Below are 27,867 nucleotides of genomic sequence, written 5' to 3'. Positions count from 1 at the left end.
TCCATACCTACAAACAAAGTGTTATAAAATCGATAAATAACCAATGGTTATTAATAAATATTTTATTGAAGCGAACCGGTTTATTTTTAAATCCATCTTTATTTTTTATTTAATACATCATCTTCTTTAGCACGTTCAATCGTTATCGTCTCGTTCAAGTTTGCACTCTCGTCCGCAGGTTTATTTTCACCGACGTCGGGCGACTCGTTCGGAGGTGGCTCGTTCGGAGGTGGCTCGTTCTGTGCTACACTGGCGGCCGTGGAGGACTCCGAACGTTCGTCCGGTCTCGGTTTCCCGATTTCGATCGTCTTCTGGTCGTCCGCCGTCGGTTCTCCTTTACCAACTGCCGCGGCGGCCCCGACCGTCCCTACAACGGACACTTCGCCCTCGGCCTTAACGGGTCCTTTGTCGCTTACGGGTTTCGCGTCCCCACTGGATCCATCGGTCTCCGCCGCAGCCGCACCGCCTCCCGAACCACCCGGGTCCCCACCAGCAGCGGCCGCATCAAGTCCTCGGTTCGGTCTGTACAGCAGCCGTTTGTTCTTGTTCGACTTGGGTTCCAACCAGCCGGATATCGCACCCCCGTACTTTTCCCGCCACGTGATCTTCTGCCTCAGCACCTCCTCCTCGAAGTGCACCACGTCCAGCAACGCGGTGTTCCGGTTCTCCACACCGTCACCGAAGTGTTTGTCAACGAAGCTCGCCAGCATCTCTAGATCGGCTAAGCTGTTCAGGCCTCGGATCGCAGCGTGCATCGCCTTGCACAGCAACGGGACGTCGCTCTTTGAATACCTGCGCGACAAACGTTCATACACGTGTGTTAGATCATACATCGAGCTGGATCACGTCTATACTGCGATCTATATCGCAGCTCTACCCGGGTGCGCACGCGGTCTAACCACCACCAAGTGTTACGTGACTCCCGACACGGACCGTTATCGACAACAGTTATTTGGTTATCGTTTTCCGATCGCACTTACTCTTCGTACAACGTCTCCCAGTTGTTACGCAGGTAATTGAACGCGTACGGGCCGGCCGTCGGGTTGTCCAACATCGATTGCCAAATGTCGGTCAGGTCGTCGAATTTGATCTCCGCCACCGACAGCAGCCTGTAACATTCACACGGTTCGCAAATGTTCCTCGATAACGCGCCGCGCCGTCATCCGACCGAACCGAATCATCATTACTTTTGCAAGAAACGTTCGTTATTCGAACACGCAAAACTTTTCGCTATTGATTTCCGGTCCGGCGTCCATTTGGAACTGTCGTATTTGCTCAACATAAATCTGCGTTCGTCCTTGGTGGCGTACTGCATGGCCGTGCAGTAAACGGATTTACGATCGTTGGGCGCGATACTGGAAAAGGAAATTAAAACCGGGTCGGTGTACCAGCCACCGATGAATCATTTAATAGACACAAAAGTTTCTCGAAGAAAACACAAAGTTTACGGGCCAATAAATTATAACGTGTTTCGTGCTTGTGTGTGTTCGCTACGCGATGTTATATTATAAACTTTGAAATCGCAGCGAATCGCCGAATCGACTTTCGTCGGCATAACCGAGGTTCGTATCGAATTAGTCCTCTCGTCGGCATAATACTGTTTATAACATCGTAATTACATGATAATTAATTAATAGTTAATATCATATTTGAGCTTTAGTTTTAACTATCAAAGCAACCGTCGTGGTTGTATTAATTTTGTTCGATTTTACGTATACGTAGTCGTATGCTTGAATTGTAATACGATATTTCTAAAAGTACGGTGCGCTTACGATGTACTTGAATTCGAATTTTAATGATGAAAGAATCCAAACATAGACTTCGGACAAAATAATCGTGGAACGGTTTTAACGATCGTTGTATAGAGATTACAGGCCAAACATTTGTGGGTAAAAAATTAAATCGTACAATCAGATCATATGTATAATTTGTTTGTCTATTGACACAGTTAGAAAATAAAATGTAATTACGGATTCGTTTCATCTGTTTTCTTCATCCACTCGTCAAACTGCTGTTTAGCCCATTGAACGCACGTTTTTAATTCCATGCGACCTGCAAAGCTTAACGTGCTGATTTTTCCCAATATTTTATCCGGCGAATCGATTGTACTCGTTTGAAATATATCGTATGCTTTTTCGACCACCATTTCCATAAAAATCTAAAAACATCGCGTTCTTCAATTGGTGTACAAAGTCACATATAGGTACAGTGGTGTACGTATGTACATAATATGTAATATATATATACTATATATTGCAACGATTGCAACAGCAGCTTATTATCGGAGGACCTTTAAACAGTTCAAAAATCGTTGATCGGAAAATAAAATATCAGTGATCCTAAAAAAAAACCCTTTAGAAAACGTGTTTAATCGAACATTCAATAATGCTGTAAGTCCTAAATAATTACTAATGTTTATTGCTGTCACAAAGAAATGTGTAAGATTCGTTTGCAAGTATTTAAATCGTCTAAAGTATTTACAATCATTAAAATGCACAAACTGTTCGCATGAAAATTCTTAATCCTTAACCAATACACCTCTTATAATTTTAATAATGCAATCGTAATAATAGTATTTCATTCTGTAAGTGAAAATATATGTAAAAGCTGCCGACCATGGTTGTTTACGGCGTTAAAGGTTTTTATTTGAATTTGGAATATATTCACATTATTGAAATATTGGACCCATTACATTTAAAAAATGCAATTAACATGTACGTTTGCTCTGGTTGTAATAATATATTGGGTTATACTTATAAGTAAATTTACCTTTCTCTTTGTTCAAGGAAGGCAATCTAGATCAGATTAGTTCAATTGAGTTGTCTTTGGAGCTAAATAAAATACTACCCATACATACATACATACATATATACATACATCGGCCCTTGGATGCCGATGAGTCTGATACTTATGATAATTGCACGAATAACGTGATGTTGAAATGAAGTGAAATAGTTACAGGATTAAGTATACCAATAATGGACACTTTTTGACACTCATATAGTTATTGTATTTAGATATTGTAATTCCATTTCACTTAAACAAAAAAAAGTTGGCTACTCTCGTGTGAAAACACTGACGAGTACAAATTTTATTTTTTATTTCAAGCATTAAAAAACGACATGATTGACGGTCAATGCAGTCACAACTAACAACGAAGAGCGCTTTAAAGAGCTTTCATACACGTGTTGTACAAAGAAGTATAACAGAATGGTCTATTGACCAAAATTGATCTCTTTTAAGGGCCGCCTTAAATAAAACCTCCTTTGTGTACCGCTAGGTTTGAATTTTGTTTTTTATGCGCGTATCGAAAGAATCGTTATTTATCAATTTCAAAAGTGATATTATTATCCGCTATACCAATAAATTACCGAAAGATTATCGTAATGTCTTGTGTTGTGCAGCACAGCTTCTATTTTATTGAAAGCACTAAATATGGCCTCCCAGTATCCGGAGTACGGGCCGGCTGTTTGAATGACTTTTTCTAAAAATCCCAAAGCGTCGCTGAATCCGTTAACGCCGGCAAACGCTCCTTCGAAAATGTCCCCGATCAACTGTGCAACAGTGAACTCGTCAAAAGAGTTACCGTTGCTAATCTCGTAAGTAATCCTGTCTAGGAGAACGTCCTCGTAAGCCACTCTGTAATAACCTGAAATACCATATTGTAATCAGTAAATCGTATTAACGCCAATAAAAAAACTAAATATCGTATCGCACAACCGTTCTTGTAAAGATTGGTGGATAGAACTATTTTGCGTTTTTATTTTTTTCTTTTATCAAAAAATCGATTTGGATATAGGAATTTATGGTTTTATTAAACATTTTTTTCTACCTATCTATAATCTCTAATTATTTTTACAATAAGCATACATGAGGACTGACGTACTGATGAGAATATACAAAATGTGTCAAGTGTCATAATGTAGAGTGTTATAAATTCAGGTGTTATAAAAATTATATGTTATAAAAGTAATTTTTCATAAATGTCATCTGTTATAAAAAATTTTATGATTGTTTAAGTAAATATTTTGTCCATCAAAATTATTTGTGTTATATTTATCGGATCAAATTAATTTTTTAATTAATTACAAACTCGGCAACTCAAAAAAAAAAAAAAAAAAGGTAATATTAACATTCGTCTAAAAAATATATGTAAAATTCAGAAGAAAATCTTGAGTATGATATAAGTGAAGAGTTTTAAGAGCTATTGCCACTAATTTTATCTAGATTATCTTATTTAGATTTATTTAAATGTTATTATTATATATTAGATTATTTATATCATTTATATCATATTATTTTAGATTTTTCCAGTATTAACAAAGCTGATGTGTTATTAATTATTATTATATTATACTATGTTATTTTCTGAATTAAATGAAATCGTGATTTAAAAAATAATTTTTTATTATATATTATAAAAAAAAAAAAAATTATAACAGATGACATTTACTTTTATAACATTCGATTTTATAGCAACTGATTTTATGACACTCGACACTATGACACTAGACTTTCGAACATTCAACCTATATTCGATAAAAGCAGCCACCCAATAGTTACACTTTATAAAAATGATTTGAGTAATTGCACTAAAATATTTAAGACTTATGGATATGGTATCATAGTAAAACATTTGAATTGATTGTTACAAAAGTACAAAAGAAAACGTTTAAATGCGGTAAACAAACACACACATGCACATCATCATCATAAATCAGATCATATATTTATTTATTGATATGTTATAATTACTAACACAATATTGAACATTTTAAACAGTTGTGTTTTCATAAGTAAATAGCTATGGAGAAATACGTTAACCAATGCTAACTAAAAATGATAACTACATAACACCACTTATTTGTTCGCTATCACTGACCTAACCTGTTTGGTGCTGGTTTGCCAGTATCCACGAGCCTTTCGACGCCGAAACGTATCCTGGCACTCTGGTCTCCGGACTCTTCTCCAGCCACACCGTCGTCCTGTACGCCACGCCGGATGTGAGCGTGATCGGCAGCACCCAGTCGTCGGTAGGCTTGGGATCATCGTAATCGAATCGAAACTGAGTAGACGCGAAAAACCAGAAAAATTAAAAAACCAAACTATTGTAATTGGGTATGAGTGTACGGAAAAAAAAAAAAATAAAAGAAAAACTCTACTGTATCGTATTGCATCGTGTTGTTACTACCGTTGATTTTAGATGATACAAATTATGCGCCATTCTATTGTTATAGTCGGCAGCACCTTTATAAATGCGTTCAATATAAGTCGCTGTATTCGTTTGCATTCAACTTGATGAATACGGTTGTAGTAAATTTGCACCAAAATAAAGGCTTTGCACCCGAATAATTTTTTCGGGTTTCGGGTGTTCAAACACCGCAATACAACATTTAAACAAACGTTTGGGTGTTAATCGATATTATTCGGGTTAATATTGGTTAATACGGGTGTTAAGTAGTCAAGGAAAAATATTATTTTTCATTGGTGGAGGGTGATTGAGAGGCTGAGCCTCCTCCCTCCAATAATGAAATATTTATATTTTTTATTACCTGCCTATGTAATAAAATATCAATTTCTTATACAACTGTGCAATAGTTTTATAAATTAAACTATTCTTATGTTAATTTCAATTAATGGTGTAATTACAATTTATTTTCGGGGAAGAAGGGGTTATTTAATATGTGTATGAATCTTATAAATTATAATATCTATTAAAATTAAAAATACTAACACTATATCCTACTCCTAGTTAGTGCGGGCATATCGCATGCGACTAAAAACAAACTATTTTGTATTCTGCGTTTGTATTTGTGGCATAGGTAGAAATCGGGGGGTCTTGAGGGGACTAAGCCCCCCTCCCAGAAATATAAAGTAAAGGTCTTCGTCCCCCTAGCCCTAAAAATTGTTAAGTGATTAAAAATACAATAATTATTATAATTGTAAAATGGATTTTTAATAGCTGAATTAAAAAAAAATATTCTGTGATAAAAATTAAATCAAATTCTTAAGATTTTACAAACTTCTTTTCATGACTCGGAACGATCTTAATTAATGTAATATTAATAATATGTAATAGTACCCGTATAAGTTGTTTAATTTAATTAATTAATAATTTTTGTTTAGAATACCTACTCCAAAAATGTTTAAGATAAGGCACCTAATTGTTTTTTTGTTTAAATTGTTGATTAAAAATGTCAAACTGTCAAACTTCGTAAATTGCCTTGTTAAAATAAATAATTACACACAGTGGTATCTATAGGTATAATAAGTAAATAATACTCAGCCCCCCCCCCCCACAAATTTCACCAAATTTCCGTTTATGGTTTGTTGTGCGTGCACTCACTATAAACGCATTAGCTAGGACATAGCGTAATACAAAAATAATAACAATTTGTACTTATGAATGTTACGATGAAATTATTACACCAACAAAAATTGACAATTCACGCCATAGACATGTGTACTACACGTCATACACTGAACAAATACAAATAACGAGAACAACAATTTAGGTAATCATACGCAAGACATCAATTCTATTTCAGGCTTACAGTATTGCAATAAATAGCGACTCAGTGATTCGTAGAAGACCTATTACCTATAAAATTATAATAATACGACGTATCCGCTTGGGATAATTTTAAAAGTATTATTCCAGTTGTTTACACTTGAACATTCAACATACCATACCATTCATGCACACCTGTCAATATGATATTTATTTATTGTATTTATTTAGATAAATTTAGATTAATTAACAATTTTGTATATTATTTGTGAAATTATTCCTGTGAATAATAATTTTACTATTAAACAACTAATGTTAAAATTGAAATAACCACAAAAAATACATACAAAATGATGTCGTAAATAGATTGTAAAATAAAAAATTATTCGGGTTTCGGGTTAAAACCAATATTTTATTCGGGTTTTGGTTAATTCGGGTGTTTAAAAAAAAAAATCATTCGAGTTAAATGGGTTTTGGGTGTTTGATTTTTTAAGGGGTTTTAGTGGTGTAACGGGTTCGGGTTAATTCGGGTGCAAAGCCCTGACCAAAATTGATATCAATTACGTACAACATGTGTAATTTGCACCAAAAATCGACTCGATTATTATTTCGACAATAGATTATAAGATATGAGAAGATACTAGAGAATATTCCATTTTAGATTCTGGGCAGTTATTTTATCAATTTATTCACACCTTTCTGTGAAATATTAGTATTGATTTAAACCAATTATATAGCAAATATATACATGACTTAAATCAAAATAATAAATAATGTTTACCGTTATGGGACATTTAAACGTTATAAGCAATTTGAGCGTATAACGTTATAAATAATTTAAACGTTATTCAATTTAAGAGTTTAAACGTTATACAAATTTAAACGATAAAAAAATTTTCCGTTTACCGTTTTGCGTTATTTAAATAAGTGTTAAATTTGAAGCGTTTTCAAATATAGTATCAATACCATGTAAAATAACATTATATATATTAAATATTATATCATATATATATATATATTACCTTTGACCAGTGGTGTATTGGTAAATATATTTGTGGGTATACACACTAAAAAAATCTGAATTTTAATCCTAAAATAAATTTTCTCGCTTCGCTCGTCAATTGTTTTCTTTCGATACGTTCGAAAACATATAATTAATCCTTTTTAATTACATGTTTATAACTTCTATTAAGACTATAAATTATAACACAAGATATACATTTGCAGTGCGTTACAAATTGCATGATGCAGATTTAAGAACCATGGGCTAAATGCCCATACTCCATACTAACTCTATACTATTGTATTTTATTCAATGTTATTCACTGCAGTTCACAAAATATATATATATTTTGTGAACTGCAGTGATATTTTGTGAACTGCAGATTAAAGTGTACGCCGTGTTCAATATTGAACACGGCGTACACTTTAATCTTCAACAGATAAATATTTCAATCAATTTCATGGTTCATAACAATTTTTTCCAATGAACTATTAAATTATTATTAATTTTTTTTTGTTTTCGAGTTATTTTAGAAGCGTATACCAGTAAAATAATATTTTACATTAGGTGTGCGGCCGAAAATCAGCTGATGGGTATACGCCGTATACCCATGCGTATACGTACCAATACACCATTGCCTTCAGTGGCGTATCCAGGATTCATTTAACGTATTTTAAAATTTATTAGACTTACGGTAAGTGAAGCCTCGGCCCCCTACCCCGTATTAAATAAATAAAATCCATGTATTTATATAGATGAAAATTATTACATTAAGGCTGTCTTAATATGTAAAACCTACAAGTTGTATACAACGTTTATTCAAATAATCAAAGTAAGTTAACAATTAGGTGAAATACCATAAAATAAGGTCGATGGGGGGGGTGTTCTAACACCCATATCAACCCCCTTAAATACGCCTCTGATTGCTTTTAACGATATTTTCTTTTTGTGATTCTCATAACTCATAACTTATAAATAAGGCAATCATATTTGTTGTACAACAACAATAAAGTGCACATACCACGCGTAAAGTTTGTATGTATTGTTAATTTATAAATTATTTATGGTGTATTACTAATGTTTCATTGGTGTTCACCGAAATTATTTTTGATGAGGCAGGCCATACGGCTTCCTCGTCAACGACATCCGACGTATTTCATAATTCATATTTATAAATTATAATTGTTAATGCTTATTTATATTTCATTAGTTGATACATTTATTGCTGTTTTAAACTTTCTTTTTTATTTATTATATTTAGATTACCTAGTAATTTAAGTCAATTTTACCAAAATAACTATGTTCCAAATTTATTTTACTGATAGTTATAAATATTTTTCCATGGCGATTTCTTTTATGTTTCAATCGTTAATCGTTTTCTGTTCTGTTATTCGATAATAATTTTAACCGTTTTTCGTTTCTGTTTCGTTATCTGTTATCCGTTTTAAATTGTTTATTGTTTACCGATTTGTTATCTGTTATTGATTTCAATCGTTTTTTGAATAGTTTAAAGTTATACTCTTAACGTTCTAAAATGTTTTGATGCTCTGATTATATATAAAATTTTTAAAATTATACTTTTGGAAACAATAATATTGCATTTAAAAAATGTTAACTTATTTATTTTTATAATTCACTATTTTGATATTTACAGATTGTTTTGTATTTGTACGCAATTAATTTAACGAGTGAAGTTCTTGATATCAATTTATCAATATACTTTTCCAAAGCATTTTGAATTTGATTTGTTTGATGACTTGCTCGAGAGATTATTCGGTTATTCGGTATATAACGTATACGTTATAGTTTTATGATATTTATGTATCTGTTTGAAAATCGGTGAGAATTTAAATGAAGACAAACATTTGAGGACGTAGATAGTAAAATTTTGAATTCTGAATGATTCACATGCATTCGTTGTAAATGTAGATGATGCTGGTGCAACTGCCCAAATATGTAGTGGAATTAATTAATTATTATCTATATAGTTGTCTGTCAAATTATCTGCAAACACTTGAAATTTAATATCGGCTGTTATTGTTGATATTAGGTCATCAACAAAACATGAGCCTACTTTATTAGGACTTATAGATGTTAATTTGGAATTCACCATTAACCATTAACCATTGACTTCCCGTCGTTCTATTACTTATTTACGTTTTACATAATCTTTAATTTAGAAATCCCGGAAAATTATTAAAGTTATTCGAGTCGACAAATCTTGTTCATCGTGAATACGTCGAAGGTACCGACGAAATAATCAAATATTTGATAACTCAATAATTGAATACTAATTTTGGTGCAAATTACAAACACTATTTTTGACTACCTGTGGTGGTGCATATCATCTATTTCTATTTTGGTGAAAATTACAGACTCCCACGAAAACAATAGAAACAATTGATATAAACCGGCTTTTATCAAGTTGAAATGCAAACGATTTCAGCGATATCCTGAGGCTGCGTCTACGTAGACGTCAATAATTATGTAACAATAAAAAATAACGTAATAATGGAATGGCGTATCTTTATTAGAGATGAGCATATTCGGATTTTCTATTTCTTACTTAATTTTGCCGTTCATTGGCCCATTTTTAAATTCTTATGAATATAATTTCTACAGAATATAATTTGAACTCGTTGTTTCAAATGTTTATTAAAATAAATTGAAAATAATTATTAGTTATATAAAAAATAAAAACAAATCTATAAATCTGAATAATTTGTATAATTTGGAAAATCCGGATAAGAATTTTATTAATATCTGGATTTAAATATCCGAATATCTGGGTAATTCTAATATTCAGATTTCATGCCCAACGCTAATTTTTATATTCTAAAATCAATGTTGCTTCACATTTATTAGAATCGTGTTGCCGACCGCCACGGCGGGTCGTGGTCGTTTACTTGTTTCACTATTAAATCGTCTCCGTCCACTTGTAACTTCACCAACGGGTAATTTTTGTTTTGAACCCAAGTGTTCACAATCTGCAGTACCGCCGAATTTTCAGGCAATTTGACCGATTTGTTTCTCGCATTATCGTCCAACAGCGTCCAAAAACTTATCGTGTCCTTGTACTTGTAAATCCTTCGAAAAAAAATGCACCACTCGACGTACAATATAATGTTATTATACCGGCACCTACCGTAAACCTCAATCCTCTTGATTCTTCCCTTCAAATAAATTTTTTTTTTACAACTACGAGTCAACAGTTTTATCTTTTTCCTGTAGCTCTCTATATTCTAGAACATATAATATTCGTGACCATTGGGTTGAGTACCGCTGTGTTATAACTACACGTCCATTTAAACGAACATCGTACAACGAGCCGGATGAATTCGAAAACGGCTTCGGAATTCTAATTATACCCCGTGATATTAAGACAAATCGTATTCGACGTCGTTGTTTATGTTATCTCAGTGAAAAAAATAAAAAAATAAAATAAAAACTATCGCATCGAGACAATAAAGCCACTTGTAAAGTACATAATGACCACGCGCTGTCGTTTATTTGCTCCCTTAATCCTCGTCTCGCATCTATTTTAATAGGGTCGTCTCGGTAATTTGGCCATCGAACGTGATACTCGATTTTTCCCCCAAAGTAACTTCTACGGTGTTGTTTTTTTGGTGAAAAATTATTATAATCGTACCATTTTATTTTATAGCTGTATCGATCGAAGCCAGCAGATTCTGTGGTGCGAATTTCGCGTTTAAAAACCAATGCGTCGAATCACTCGCGACAACACCGACTGATTTTTTATTCCAACAAAACTGATCATTACCGGGAGAGATCCAAAGACTCAACTAGTGTTACAGTAAAGCGAAGAGTAATAATACCGAGACTAATACCGAAATCGGACATGAACCGAGCATGAAATCGACTAAGGATTGGTTATCGGAAATTTTTTTTGGAAAAATGTTTTCAGAACATAAACGAAATGCAATTAAAAGTCTTCAGATAATATTCAAATGAAAGAACCGACGCGGAACGAAATTCCAAAAAAACCGATACCATTCTCTTGTAGATCTTGCTTTGCCTAAATGGTATGAATTTTCAAAGCTACTAATCGCTGCTGTTTACTTTTATGGTCCGCATATTATGGATTGCCAAAGGTTAGGTGGTTTACGGCTTGGCTGGATAAGTGAACTAATTTGTGTAACTCGTTAAATTAAGCTAACCTAGAGAAATACTAGTTTTATTTAAAAATTAAAAGTTGCATCATTTTTCATTAACTTGTATAGATTTAAAGTTAAACAGAAATTAAAGTGATTTAACTTAGTTAAAAAGATATTATATCTTTTTTAACTCAATTATATTATAGTTGTATAAATCTCTATGTACGTTATTTTGATGTTTGATCCCAATTGAAATCCCGGAATAATGCATTCGATACTTTCACAATAAATTCTGATTATTTTTATGAAAAAAATGTATACAAAAAATATATTTTTATCCCCTGGAATTCGAAAGAGTTTTCACGAAAAAGCTATACATATTACTCGCAAAATTAAATGAAAACTTACTCGGTGTGTACGAATTCTCGCACGGTTTGTTTGAAGATTTCTTCCGTGAACGCATCGTTCAACATCCGCAGTATCGAAGTGCCTACACAATATTGGTGACGAAAATCAACTATTATTAATATTACCGCATGTGCTGATGTCGAAAACGATCCCACTGACCTTTGGCTGGAACGATATAGTCGTATATCTCCGTGTGTTGTTCGTAGTTAGCCAACGGTTCGGAGTTCGTCCAGCTGTCATAGAACATGATCGGTTGCACCGTGTCCATGGAGAATCTAGCTCCAAGATTCCACGCGGGTTTGATCTTCGCACCGGTAGAAAAAAAAAATCAAATTAAAATACACAATACGTCGTCGTCGATGGCACCATGCGTGTAATGATGTGCGATCGGACGCGTACCACGAGGGGAAGATTTAACCCCCATGCTATCGTATGGAATAGTGAAAAAATGTATATATATTTAAATTAGAACTTGACGATTGGTAGTTTTTGCCCGTGTTAAATTAAACAGGTTAAGATCATTTTGTTTGTCGACGTTTGTTAATTAATAACAATTGTTTTTGCTATCGTAGCCCTTGAAAAACCCTTCGCGAAATATTTTTGTTGCACCTGCCAGTATATTGTCGTACAACGGGTTCACGTGATTACAAAGATGATAAGTCGAATGTCCGTATCCAAGCAGACGTCCAAGATTTTTGTCGATTTGAATATTTTTTTTCTACGGATCACAATAATATAATTTTTATACTTAACTATTGAACCGTGCGGTTCACCTGTAATTATTCATAAAAAAGATTTTAAAAGCGTTTCAAACATGTACGAAAACTATACATTTTCGACAACAATTCGAATTTCAAATTTTATAACAATATGCGCTCTAAAGCTTAATTATAACAATTATATTCGTCGCATTTTCCAGTTTGTCCGAATAGTAACAGAGAATTATTCGAATGTTGACATCATCAACAATATTATAAATTATATAACGTCGATGATTCATTGTTTGGACTGGTTTTTTTTGGAGATAATAATTTTGAACAAATTAATTCGAAAAACTCAACTATTTATACTGTAATTTTGTTGTAGGTCTATGACGACTTAAATTAATAATAAACTCATTCAACACAATAAATAATATTTATAAATGTAACAATATGTGCACTAAGAGAAATAATAAAATCCCTTTTGTCCGTCTCGTAAGCAATACAATATTCACTGTTGCAAAGGCTATAGAACTCGGATTGATATAATTTCATGATGATAAGAGATATACCTAATATTATATTAATTTTATTTTTATTCCGGATTGCGAGGCGAATTATTTGTAATCGTACGCTACTGTTTACGGTAAAGCATAATAAATAATAATTTATTATTTTGTACGACGACGATATAGCCGATTGTTGGTCTTACGTGATCGATATTGATGATTTTTAAAAAGTTTACGAGTGCCTCGTTTATCCATTTGTCCTCGTTACTTCCTCGGTCAAGTCCTCGCTGCGGCAAGAGCCACTGCCTAATGACCGGAAGAACTATGAATTCGACGGATTTCTGATAGTCGACCATCGACAACTTCTCCGCAGTACCCAGAACTGAATCTCTGGACAAAAAGAAGAGGAAAAAAAACAAATATAAGTTTACCGCAAAAGCAGTTAACTGACTGGTCTGTGTTCATATATGCATTATAATTCATTTTAATTTAACAAACTTAATCACGATTAAGCCTGGACTTTCAGTTGAAGGCATGACCATACTGGGTACAACGACGATGTCCAGTTTTTTGGTCGGAAAGTTGGTCGCCAAATATGACGTCATGAAATCCAACGTTTTCGGCACGACGTCGGTAATTATGTCAATCGAATCCGTGTGATCGGAACTCCAGACGGACAACTCGACCGAATTCTTCGTTTGTATGGGGTACGATTTGAAGTTGGTCATGAAAAGCGTCAAGGAGTCCGGTCTAATGAGTCCGGTTTTCTCGAAGTGATCAATTAACAGATCACTGCCCATATTGCTGTAACACCGTTCGGAAATAGTTTATTTTGATCTTAAATCAGTAGTACAGTAGTATTATATTATTAAATAACTTCTATTGTAAAAATAAGGGTATTAAAATGTCGTATACTGAATTTTTACAAACGAACATTCTGGTAGAGTTGGCACAAAGATATGAAACAAAAATAATATAATACAATAATGCAATAGGTTTCACGAAATAGACACGTTTGCTCTGTCCACTATGATATAGATCAGAAGTTTTAAAACTTTTACGATTACGGAACCCTTAGGAAATATTTTGTGTTTCGTGGAATATATGTCTCTAACTCCAATTTAATCCCAATTCTTCAATTATTTATTGAAAAACCAATACTCCAAAAAGTTTGTTGATGACAGTTCATAATTATTGTTTATTACAATTACTACTTCGATATTCAAATATATTTTGCGGAACCCTTTGTTATCCTACAGAACGAATAGGTTCCACTGAACATACTTAGGGAATCACTAATGTAGATCATACTTAACGTATTGCAGTTAGGATTGCATATCCTTGCATGGCCTCCACCAAAAAACCTGTTCAATAGGGGACAATATATTTTTGAAGAAATAAATGGAAATAACAATAGCAATAATAATATCAATATTTAGTCTGTACTAAATATAAAAAAAATATGTTATCAGAGTTTTTTGTACACCATTTAATTATACATTGTGATATCTTAAGTAGGTTAAATCCTCAAAGGATCGGTCCAAGTTCTATCGATATCTGAATATCTACAACGGAACCAGTAAGTGCTATTTTATTTAGTTTACAAGATTGTCCAGTATCACTGACCGGCTCTTAAATCTTTGTAACTGAACGCCCTTCCTTAAACAAAGAGGAAGGTAATAAATTCAATCTCACTATTTATCTATCTATCTCCCCACATTCTATATCTTATCCATATTTTCCTTTTCTCCTCCTCCCTCTTACTTTTTTATTTTTTATTTTTGGTTTATTACAGTACTTACTCACATTTTATAGGTATATTGTTACGTTATTAATTTATTATATCTTATTTCTATTGAACAGTTTTAACATATATTGTTATGCTTCATATAGATTGAAAAATCGTAAGACCATGAAGATATCGAAATTTCTTAGAAATGGTAAATTCGTTCCAAGTGCATTATAGATAAAATAAGTTAGTCCGTGTGAAAAAGTGTACTCGGGAAGAATTACGTGAAATCCATTTCTAATACTCTAAAACCTATGCGTTTATCATGTATACGTTTTTAAATCAAAGCATCGCGAGATTCGGTAAATCGACTTAATACTTCCCAATCTATTCGAATCCTATACGTTAAATCGTACGATTAATTTTTTGTTATTCCACATGTTTGTTCCAATACGAAATTTGGAATTAGTTGATGATTGTTCAATAATTGATTTATTGCTCATTCGTTAACATGAATTGATAATAGACTCTGAGCTCTGTTGGAACACTTTTCGAACTGTTAATGATAATAAGATAAGAGATGTTTGATTATTTTTTAATTTTTTTTTTTTATTTCCATGTTGTGTTTAGGGGTGGACTGACTACTGACCTGCTGTCATGTAGGTTGTAGGCCCTTGTAATAATCAGGACCTACTATCCTACCATTAATGAGTGGCAAGAGGCCGTGATTAAAGAGTTACCTACACTTATAAAATATTTATTATTCTCAAATATAGATTAGGATTATTTATAAATGTATTATAACAAGCTAATTATAATAAATATTATAAATCGATGCTGATTTAAATTAAAATGTTGACAAATATGTTCTACTTATATAATATCATTCTTATTATTATATGGGTACAAATTACTAAGTGAATTCAAAAAATAAATATAATAATATAATATAATATATAAAAAAAAAGTAATTGTTTTTCTAAATGTGTCAAAAAGGTGGCCTACTACAATTTTAGTAAACGTTTCCTGAAAATTCAAACGTAAATAGCTAATAAGAAATATTACTGAAATATTAATAATATAATAGTAAATAATGATAATAGCTTCTGTGATTATTATTCCCAGTTAGAATAAGCGGACTGTTTTGACTGTCAATAACAATCCTTAAAACTGGTCCAATTACGGGTTTGAACAATCGTTTGATGGTTTGAGTTTACGTTTTGAATGTATTGAAACAGAAAAATTCTACTGCACATGATCCCGTCAGTTTTACGATAGTTTGACTACGTATTGGAACAAACCTCATGTTGCGCCTACATCATTAATCAGGGGAAAAAAACCATTCAAGATTTTCTCGTAGCCGTTAGATTATAATATGATATCCATAGGTTCAAACGGTTTATTGCGCGATTCACGTTTTTACGGTGACGATAGCATTTTCGACGTTTTAGTGAATCATTCAGCACCGTATTAGATATAAATACAAAGCGCATGTTGCTTTTTGTGTTTTAGCAGAACTCGCACTAACTTGGCACGACTCTGCACTTTTGTTTTTACTTTGTGGATTTTTCTCGAAATAATCCGTTGTAAAATAGTCAATTACAACCATATATTTATATGATATGTGTGACAAAAATATAACGATCGGTGATTATTAATTGGTAGAACGCATAAATCAAAGATGAACATGGCGCGTTCAAAGTGGCTGAAACGATCGTATCGTACAAATAAAAATCTTTTTAAGTGGAGCTGTATCTTTATACCTATGTTGTATTGCACAAAAGCGATCGTCTCTCAATCGTCTTTAAAAAAAAAAATTAGTCGGACTTACTATTCTTCCGTCAACCTCACTTTGGTGTTGAAAATCACGCTGGTTTCCTTGTTCCTGACGACGCTCATCTCGAAAATGGCTTTGTGCTTCGGATTGTCTACGCACGGCAATAAGTTCCGTGCCTTACGAGGTGCCAACTTCGTGGCCACGTACCATTGGTCTTTTACTGCTTCTTTGTTGTCGAATACGACCTTGAACAGTCCTCCATCCTGCGGCCTACCAACGGTGCCCGTGAAGTTTACGAATAAACTGTAATAATGCCCGGATCTGAGGGTTTCACCCACGGTTACTGTTAGCGTTTCCTGTTCGGTGTCCACCTCGGTGTTCAGTTCGTACTTCGATTCGTCCTGAAACGATTACAATGGTTATATAAAGATAATTATCGCCTGCAACGCGGGCGTGTAACATATTATGATGAAATGTGCGATTGAAGCTAATTCGTCAAATAAAACTCGTGACTATTCGATGATGGTTTTCCTTTACAATCGTTCGCATCGGTATACATCGAGATGTCCACACACATCGCTCTTTATTGAACGGTTTGTCTTCCATTTACCTTATTTTTTTCCGTCATAACAACCCTTTTTGCTACTGTTTACTCTTGTCTAATAACACACTTTTCGACTGTCTTGCTTTATTCACTCATATCTTCTCCGTTTACATACTATTCCTTATCTTTATATATTTGTTCTAACGTCGACTCACTCATCTTACATCATCTTCCGCATACTACATGTTTACTGACAATAACTGACACTGACTAATTTGTTCACATGTACTTAAATTTATTGTTCAAACTAAAAGCAAAAAAAGATTTTTGGCAAAAAAAATGACATTGCGAAGCATACTGAAGGTGGCACACAACAGATGAAGCAAATTTTTTTCTGATACCTCATACATTGATTTCCCGTTCATTTCGATGAATGTAACGATGATGATCGTACCGATTCAATCTTAAATCATTTCACACTATACCCACGCACGGTGGGAGTATTATACAAACGAAGATGTGGCCACTCACTTTGAGCACCAGTTCGGTCGGCGTGTCCATGCTCAGCCTGCGCTTGAGCATCGTGTCCTCTCCGATTTTCAAACGGCCCACGTGCAAACTGATGACGGACGTGTCGGCTTTGGGGCGAAATATCACCTCCACGCGGCCCTCGTATTCCACGTCATGTTTGGGAACCGTGCCGTCGGCGGCGTACAGCTTCGGCTCCAGCAGCACCTTGTAGCTCTCTGGTTCGACGGCCAAGAACGGTATCTGGCCCTCAGCTACGCCCGGATCAGCCTTCTTTACCAACGAATCACGAAATATGTACTAAATAATGACAATATTAACCCTATCAATGTACGCATTATCTTCTGCCTACGCGATGCGTGAGACTGTATACTACGTACTATTATTACTACATTACAACCAGCGATGTTCGACGAACCGAAACAAAAAAAAAAAAAAAAAAATTAAATTAAAAATCAAGCGATAAAATACTGGCGCGTTAGTCGTCCAGTCATGGATATCGATTTATTTCGATACCGAAAGCCTTACGGTAGATCGTTTGGAAAAATGATTCTGAGAGCGAAGGTCAAGCGGAATTCAGTTGTTTGTAGAAATAAAAATTTCAAGATGATCAAAGTACTGTTTACCGTGTTTTTTATTAAACAATATTTTCATATTGTCACTATATAATTATAATATTTTTAATATATTATTTAATGGAAAGACTTTTAACTATTGGCGAAACGATATTAATTGAATTAAAAATATTACGTTTATAAAATTATAATTCGGCATAAATCGTAAATGAGTTATTCAGCCGATCATAAATCAATTATTTGTAATGACGTAGCCCACGATACTTGTGTTTTAGCAAAAAACGGAAATAATTTTATCGTGCATTTTTTAATAAATAAGGGTAGTAAATTGCTGTTCTCGACACGAGATTTAATGGTATTTATTTCTCTATGGCATATTATATCTTACTCGTGTCATTTAAATGTTGCAATTAAATATAATATATACGTATGTATATGTGTGCGAGTGTATGTATGTTTATGGTAATAACAAAAGCGATTATAGTTATTTAATTTTTCTACGCATAAATTAGTCATTGGTGTATTTCATACAAGTGTTTTAATTTGGTTTTTATTTGTATTGTAACGTGGTATTATCAATATGATTGTATTGTATATTTAAGCTGTGTTTATAAAATGTATTAGTAGCAGCTTCGCACGAAGGAATATAATCTAAAATACATACGTCTGAACATTATGAAACAATCACATTACGACCGACTATTGATCAATAGGAATGCGATTATGTTTAATCGTTTCGTTTTGAAACACTTCGTCGATTGCGTATCACGAACCTATATGTCGTTTTTAATCGCGTGTAAGTATATGCGTGCGCTAAATAATACATGCTCAGCAAAAGCTGTTACGCAGTGTAAAGTTACAATAAAAGAGTTGACGTCGGACCGTCCGGAGTAACTGTTATTGCAATGTCTATAATTGCGTTGTAATCGTTGTACAATTTCAGAAACATAAATTGTTTGTTCAGTATTCGCAATGGCGCCGATTTGTATTTTATTTGGTGGGGCATAGTATAAAAATTGGTTAATACTACCTCCCAAAGAGTTAGAGCAAAATAATGACAGGTTATATGGTTGAATGATACTGTAAATTTAACCATCATAAAATCGCTCGTAATTTATCATTCCAATTTCATCTATTAGGTACATACCTATTCAGCAGCTGTGTTATGCTTAGGTAAAAAAAAATTACCTAGATATAGATAAGATATCTGGATTTAAAATTATTTAGATGTAGATAGATAAAATCAATTTTATCTAGATATAGGTAGATAAAATAATTTTTATCTAGATATTTATATAAGGCATCAACGTTATCATCCGTTTGTAGGCGAACTCTTTTGGTCTTGGGTAATGATTGAATTATGTAACGATCCATTTCAAAATATAAAATATTTCACTAATAAAATAAAATTGAAAGTCATAGACAGAATTATGAAAAATATAAAGACGGTCTGACGATAAACACTGAACACGTTATGGATGTGAGTGCTCTGCGTATAGTACAAATTTTTAGGTCCATTTCCCCAGTACACCCACTTCCAAATTTCGGGTCCAATCCGGTTCCAATCGTTTGTACCTCGTTTGTCCCTGATTGTACCTCTATTCCCTTCGTTTGTACCTCAACAGTTTTTATGTTATAACTGTTTTAATTGTGGGGGTGCTGGGGAAATGCCTGCACCCCCACTTTCGAATTTCGGATCCGATCCGGTCCCAATCGTTTGTACCTCGTTTGTCCCTGATTGTACCTCTATTCCCTTCGTTTGTACCTCAACAGTTTTTAAGTTATAACTGTTTTAATTGTGGGGGTGCTGGGGAAATGTCTGCACCCCCACTTTCGAATTTCGGATCCGATCCAGTCCCAATCGTTTGTACCTCGTTTGTACCTGATTGTACCTCTAACCCCTTCGTTTGAACCTCAACAGTTTTTAAGTTATCCCTGTTTTACTTAGTAGGATACAAGTAAATCACACTTTTACTCTAGAAAATAAAAAACATTGTGTGTAAAGTTTAATTTTGTCTATGATACATACATTTACTTAGTTTAAGCTATCATGTACATTTTCAACATTTCTTAAGTTCGTGTGGTTAAAATTTTTGAAATTTTGTGGAATTTTGCATTTTCCGCATCAGATGTATTTCCATGACTAGTGTAAGCTTAGGCATACATCATATTCAAATTTACAATATATTTTTAATAAAAAACGAATTAAAATACAAACGGTTGAATATTAATATATGTGTATGTAAATTGTTACGAAAGTTATACTGATCAACTTTACTTTAATTCTGTTTTAATAAATTAATACATTTTTATAATAAAATACTCCTTTTAAATATTTTTTTATAAAATTAATAAATTAATTCGTAAAATTATAACAATACATTTAACCGTGCTGTATAAATACAATTTATAAGTGAAATAATAATTATTTACTATAAGTTGTATTCTATTCCAAATATCAGAACCTGAGAATTCAATATATAGTATATAGTCTACACTATATAATATACATATACCATGTACCTACTACCTATATCGATTAATAATTTTATAATAATATATATTTTTTTAGGTAGATTATATCATTAAAATAAATATACTATATAATTAAAATAACATTTTAATTTTGCATGAAGTGCCTATATTATTTTTTATTTGTTTATAGTAGTCTATATAATATTTAATAATTTTAAATTAACATAATGGAGAAATTAAATTAAATCATCTACATATTTTTATACTAATTAGTTATCAACAGGCAACTGGCAACTAGTTACACATGGAATGATTGGAATAATAAAGAAACATATAAAACAACAACACTAGCTATCAAGATGTACAATTTCAGTTACTCACATAATCACATAATCTACAGTCTAACTAATTTTTTTAAAAAAATAAAATATTTTTAAAATTTTTATATATTATTTTTATGATTATAATGTAAATTACGAAGTTATTATGCATTTTTTTTAAGTTCCTTTTTAAAAGAATCTACGAATACTTTTTGGAAGTAACTGTAATCGTACTTGAATCATTTATTTATAAGATATTTAATGCGTATTTCAAATACTTTTAAAAACAAGTGTCTGTATTTATACTTATATGTTTAAAAGTATCTTTTTCAAGATTGCTAACATATAAGTAAAATTTTACTTCTATATTTTATTTTAGATTTCCATATAATTTTAAAATTTTACCAATACCAATTCTATACGAAAAAGTACAATTTCATAAACGTTTGAATGATATTATATACATACATTACTAATTGTATTAGGTACATAATATAATCAAATATTTTATTGGAGGCATTTTTTTATAATTATATTTTTTAATTATTATTCTCTATAGGTAAAGAAAAATATCGAAAAATATACTAGCTTGAAATTAGGAGTAACTCAAATATTTTGATAAGTTTAAGTCGATATCTTATAATTTTATAATAAATAGTATAAATTATAAAAAAAAATTTAGGCAAAGCTGTTTATTATAGAAAATATACGATAAAATATTTCAATAGAGTTCTAATAACCAAATAAATACCACTGAATAAATTTTAATAAGACACTTATTACTTTTTATTAAGAAATAAAATAAATATCTATTTTAAATAGTGAATTCAAAAAAATTACATATATAATTTATTAAAACAGAATTAAAGTAAAGTTGATCAGTATAACTTTCGTAACAATTTACATACACATATATTTATATTCAACCGTTTGTATTTTAATTCGTTTTTTATTAAAAATATATTGTAAATTTGAATATAATGTATGCCTAAGCTTACACTAGTCATGGAAATACATCTGATGCGGAAAATGCAAAATTCCACAAAATTTCAAAAATTTTAACCACACGAACTTAAGAAATGTTGAAAATGTACATGATAGCTTAAACTAAGTAAATGTATGTATCATAGACAAAATTAAACTTTACACACAATGTTTTTTATTTTCTAGAGTAAAAGTGTGATTTACTTGTATCCTACTAAGTAAAACAGGGATAACTTAAAAACTGTTGAGGTACAAACGAAGGGAATAGAGGTACAATCAGGGACAAACGAGGTACAAACGATTGGGACCGGATCGGATCCGAAATTCGAAAGTGGGGGTGCAGACATTTCCTCAGCACCCCCACAATTAAAACAGTTATAACTTAAAATCTGTTGAGGTACAAACGAAGGGACTAGTGGTACAAACAGGTACAAACGAGGTATAAACGATTGGAACTGGAATGGACCCAAAATTTGGAAGTGGGTGTACTGGGGAAATGGACCTCAAATTTTTAATAAATAACGGACGTTTCACGCTTGATATTTATTTTGTTGTACAATAATATTATCACACATCAAAGTACGAATTCATTGAATTGGGGTCCGGTAATGACAATTATTTAGAGCACATGATTACATGAACAATGGACATAATTTTTGTATAAATATTGAATTTAAGGCGGTCGAATGATGATGGAAAATGATCAAATTTTTTGTAGGTATAGCGTAGTGCGTATTGTAATATTGCTATTTTCTTATCGAAAATTATTTCTGTATTTTAGTATTTATAAAGCATCTATCGCGCAACTGCAATAATAACAAGTTTAAATCTATAGTACGTTATCTTTGTTCTAATATTTTCGTAAATGCTCTAGTAATACAGGCTTAAGACTTACTCGTATGGGCCATACTATGAAATTATAAATAATTCTCACCTCCAATGCATATTATGTAGGTAATATATGTATATTACATAATAAATTGTCATTGTTCATAATTAATAATAAATGCTATGTAAAACTATTTTAGAACCAATTTTTGCTAGTAAATATACAAATGAAATTGCTTATTTAGTTATTTATTTTATATTGAATGATAAAATTGTAGATTAGTTATTACTAATGATTAGCTACAGATTTTGTGAATTATCTAGATACATTTATTTAGATGGCTATGATTTTTAACTAGATGAAAATTAGATGTAAATTTTATTTTTATCTAGATGAGATAAAGATATGAAGTTTTTATATCTAGATAACATATCTAGATAAATTTAACTAAAGCACAACACTGTTCACCAGTGGCGTATCCGAGGGGGGGGGGGGGTTATAACCGACAGCCCACACTATTAAATCTATTTTGAAATACGATTGTATTTATTGTTATATGTGCTGCTTAAAACATAATGATAATATTATAAATTATGATCGAGTAAAATGCCTCATATTTTATCATATTCGAAATGATAATTCTAAATTAGGTATTAATTATTACCTATTTACCTTACTTATTGCTTACCTACTTCATAGTGGTTTAGAAAAAAAAACACTTAATATCAATTTAAAGCATATATAAATATAGTTATAATTATTTAAATATTAAATACGTTATTAAAATTAAAAAAACGTAAATTAAAAAACAGTTTATTTCATGTTTTAAACAACTGTAATTTAAAAAAAGATGTTTCAAAAATATTTTACGAGGCTATTGATAATTTAAGTAACTATCTTAAATGTTTAAAAGATGTATTTGCATGATGTATAATTACTTTTAAACACTGAGAACTGATAGGCGTTTAGCTTCATCATGTGTGCGAAATAGATATAAATATCAATATACGTCTTTATACTTGATATGGTATAAAGTAGTGGTCCCTATTTCACGTGTACACGTTTTCACGCATTCACGTGAAATTAACTTTCGGAATTATTAAACCGTGTACTTAAAAAATCCGTAAACACGTATAATTAATTCACGTATTTACGTGTTAAAAAGTTTTAATATTTACTTCTTCATTGTTGCATATAATAATTAAATTTATCCTAGGGTTAAGGAATATTTTTTTTTCATAATGATATGCAATAATTAATTATAATAAATATAATAAAAATAATACATTTTAACAATGGAAACAATTTAAAAATATAAAAAACAAGCACGAAATAATATAAATAATAATAAGAATACTATGGTACTTGTATTTTATTTTCAACAGTTGATTTAAAAAAATGTAGTCTTTTTTTTTTTAATGCTTCCTCTTTCAAAATGTTATAATTGGGTTTTATGACGGCCATAAATTGACGGAATCCAGAGCTTGAACAAAATGACAGGCTAATTGGTTCATATAAATAAGTTTAGCAAATACTTTATGAATTGATTTTGTTCTTTCAGGATCGTATTTACAATTAGTTTCAGTATCTTTAGTAGGTGCCAAAATACGGCGACGTTTTCTAGGTATTCCATTATTTTGACTAGCATTTGAAGATGAAGATTCATTGTTCGTTAGTAAAACTATTTATTGAGAAGAGTTAATTGCAGCGAGATTATTGTCTTGTAAAGAGTCAATTAATTCAAGGTTATTGGATGAATTTAACCTATAAATACGTGTGTTCAAATAAGTTGAAAATATAAGACTAATGTAGGAAATAAAATTTTTTTTTTCAAATTTTATAAAATAAATGTTTTAAATGTTTTATAAATACCTATTTGCTTCTTATTATTTCTTGGAATTTTTTTTATAAAATTATATATAATATTATATAAATGTTCAAAAATTTAAAAAAAAATATGCAAAAAGTCTAATGCTTGGAACGAATCAAAAACCTTCAAGGAATAACAATGTAGTGCACCAATTGAACTACTACGCATTTTAAGAGTTTGGTGTTTATATTGGTTATATAATTTTACAGAATTAAATAAAATTAAAAACTAATTTACTGTATGAATAACTAAAAAAAAAAATGTATTAATTGAAATTGAAATCTAAAATTTATAAATATAATATATTAAGTGTTTATCATATATTATATTATTTAATATAATCTCATATTGCATAATATGTGCAAGATTAAACAAACATACGGAATGATAAATCTAAATTAAATAAGTCTAAAAATAAATTTGTACAAAAATGTTATATTACAAATAATTTACGCGCGAATAATCAACGTTCAACTGTATTACTAAATACATACCTGAACCTCCTAGACGTCGATTGCTCTGGTTTATTGACACTATGTATTATTTTTAAGTATCTTATTAAAGACCCTGTTGTTCCACCAATACAACAATATTGATTATTTTCTTCTTCATCACACAATTCACAAAATGCTTTATCCTTTTTCGTTTCGCATAATACCATACCCAACTTTTTTTTTACCCATTATTAACTCGCAAAAATTAAAAAGTAATATTTGAAGAATATTCTTCAAATGGAATAATTTTGACTGTATTCATACTTGATAAAATTTCTTCTGCTAATCGAATTCATCTATTATTGATAAAATTAACTGCATACTATATCAAGAGTGTTAAACCGGTGTATGAACATACAAACATACTGTCAAAATAAAAAATAAATCGATGATAAGTACTCATTTTATTTGATATTAGGAGGTATAGGTACCTAACTTATAACAAAAGTAAATAATAATCAGATAATTCAATCGACAATCGCTGTACATAAAGGCCAGTTACTGTATATCCGTACGACCGTGTGGTGTATTCGTGAATACGTGAATAACACAAATTCACGTCAACACGGACAGTAAATTCACGTGTATCAAATATACGCGATTGTAAATTTTCCATTCACGTGAACACGAACTCCGTATTCAAGTACATATTAATTCACGTTTTCAAACGAGACCTCTAGTATAAAGACATGCATTGATAGGCGAATTGCTCTATCGCATCATAGTATTCTACCATCTACAGATCGACTGTTATTTAATTTGTACATTCCTAAGATTTACTAATTAGTATGTAAATTTATCCACCAAACCCACCCTGCATCCGCCCAAACACCAGACACCCACCACCATAGTTAGATGAAGGGATGAACTGCCTCATAAAAGTACATATTCGGCGCCACTGAGTGTTTGTATACATGGCGTAATGATACGCACAAGCGTTTGATTATATTATTCGACGTACCAGCAACGAGTAATCGATTGTTTCCACATCATTCGTGTGAATTCAAAAATATTATAGTTTAGTGTTGTTATAACACGTATATCACGTGCATACATTGTAACGATGTGTGAGAGTACTGAATGCATAATTTTTATTTTCGAAGTTCTGCGCGCACAGACGTACAGTCGAACAACTGTCGATACAACTAGACAATTACTGCACAACTGCTGCAGTAGATTTACAACTCTATCGGCCTAGATATTTATGTGCAAAGGTACTTGTTCGACAGTTGTTATTATCGAACCGACACGTTGTAATTAAATAATACTATCGCTTCGACACGCGTGGCAAAAAGCGGCAAGCTCGATTGTAATCGTATTTTGGTGAGGAAACGGCAGGAAACAGAAGAAAATCGAGGTTAGGTTAATCTCTTGTTTTCAGTCGTGAGCGAAGACAGATATGGTTCATATCGTTTGTATACAGCATTATTGGAATATTGTGATTAACGCAGTCAATTACAGATGTAATATAAATGACGTATATTTCACGTCACTTTTCACCCCATTAAATCGTATTTTATTCCATCCCAAATGCTATCAAAACTGTAGTTCGCATCTCCATCGACATCATCACCCGATCATCTCGCATTATAGAACATGAAAACGATATTTATACGAGTACTGTATGCGATAAACATCGCAGTGAGAACAATGTGCACTTTTAAAAATATAGTTTTTTTTTAGTATTTATATTACTACGTCCGGCAAGTTTCGTACGAGTTACGCGCGTACAAAGTATTATTGTTATTATTGTGCTCGAGTTGATAAAAAAGTCCGGTTTCGGCGTAGCTCGTCGACTTCACTCGGGCTCACGGGTTTCACCCGTCAGTATAAAATAATTAATATTGTACAATAGTACAGTGTGCTGTGTTGCGTTACCTGTCTGAACTGCCGTTCGGCCGTGTACCTTCCGATAAACGCGGAGAACGCGGTCAACAGGAACACGATGATAATGAGCAGGATAAGCTTGGTCCTGTTGAGGAACACGCCGCCCTCGCGGTCGTATTCGATCTCGTTGAACGTGGTCACTCCGTCCGGTATGTTATGGCCCCGGTGCCGGGCTTGCAGCGTGGACATTCTCAGCGTTTCGCTGTTGTTTCAACGGAAACAGCCGGCAACAACAATAGTATGACAATTGTACAGCGATACCGTATGCAATTGCACTGTTAGGGACCACGCAGGGTTGGTAGGGTTTCGAATACGGTGTAATTATTTTCTATGCGAAAGAAAACAGTTTTTTTCTGCAGTAGACGATAAACCGGATAGGAGAAGGGAAAATACTGAAAACCGGAAAGGGAAGACCAAACGCGGAGGAAAGGTAAAATGATGAATAAAAAACTACTTATTAAAATTCCACGTGAAACACCTAACCGCATTGGTAACGGTATAAAAATGCGATGTGACCAGTCGTACTTACGCGTTGTTGGGATCGTGTCTGCGAGATGCCATGTACGCGCATATGCGTGTCGTTGTCGTCGTCAATACGTGTTATTATT

The 27,867-nt window shown here is 32.2% G+C and overlaps 1 protein-coding gene across 3 annotated transcripts; it reads right to left on the bottom strand.

Annotated features, from left to right (window-relative positions):
- Positions 1-47: 47 nt before the first annotated feature.
- On the bottom strand, positions 48-27,867 carry LOC112682322 (aminopeptidase N-like). Of its 3 annotated transcripts, none has more exons than XM_025552868.1 (15): positions 27,789-27,867; positions 27,251-27,461; positions 17,829-18,125; positions 16,808-17,154; positions 13,746-14,051; positions 13,451-13,637; positions 12,197-12,341; positions 12,038-12,119; positions 10,421-10,601; positions 4,888-5,065; positions 3,372-3,649; positions 1,971-2,158; positions 1,188-1,355; positions 981-1,109; positions 48-792 (listed from the first exon to the last, which is right to left on the bottom strand). In XM_025552868.1, the coding sequence occupies exons 1-15, from the start codon at positions 27,818-27,820 to the stop codon at positions 99-101; spliced, it is 3,423 nt and encodes a 1,140-aa protein (XP_025408653.1). In that variant the 5' UTR covers positions 27,821-27,867; the 3' UTR covers positions 48-98. The 3 variants fall into 3 exon arrangements, with proteins under 3 accessions (XP_025408653.1, XP_025408654.1, XP_025408655.1); XM_025552869.1 differs by having other exon boundaries at positions 17,829-18,098; XM_025552870.1 differs by having other exon boundaries at positions 17,829-18,095.

The sequence above is a fragment of the Sipha flava genome, unplaced genomic scaffold (genome assembly GCF_003268045.1).
Source record: "Sipha flava isolate LNK unplaced genomic scaffold, YSA_version1 202_pilon_pilon, whole genome shotgun sequence".
NCBI classification, from domain to species: domain Eukaryota; kingdom Metazoa; phylum Arthropoda; class Insecta; order Hemiptera; family Aphididae; genus Sipha; species Sipha flava.
Note: the sequence above shows the minus strand (reverse complement) of the source record. Positions and strands in the feature narration are given on the sequence as shown.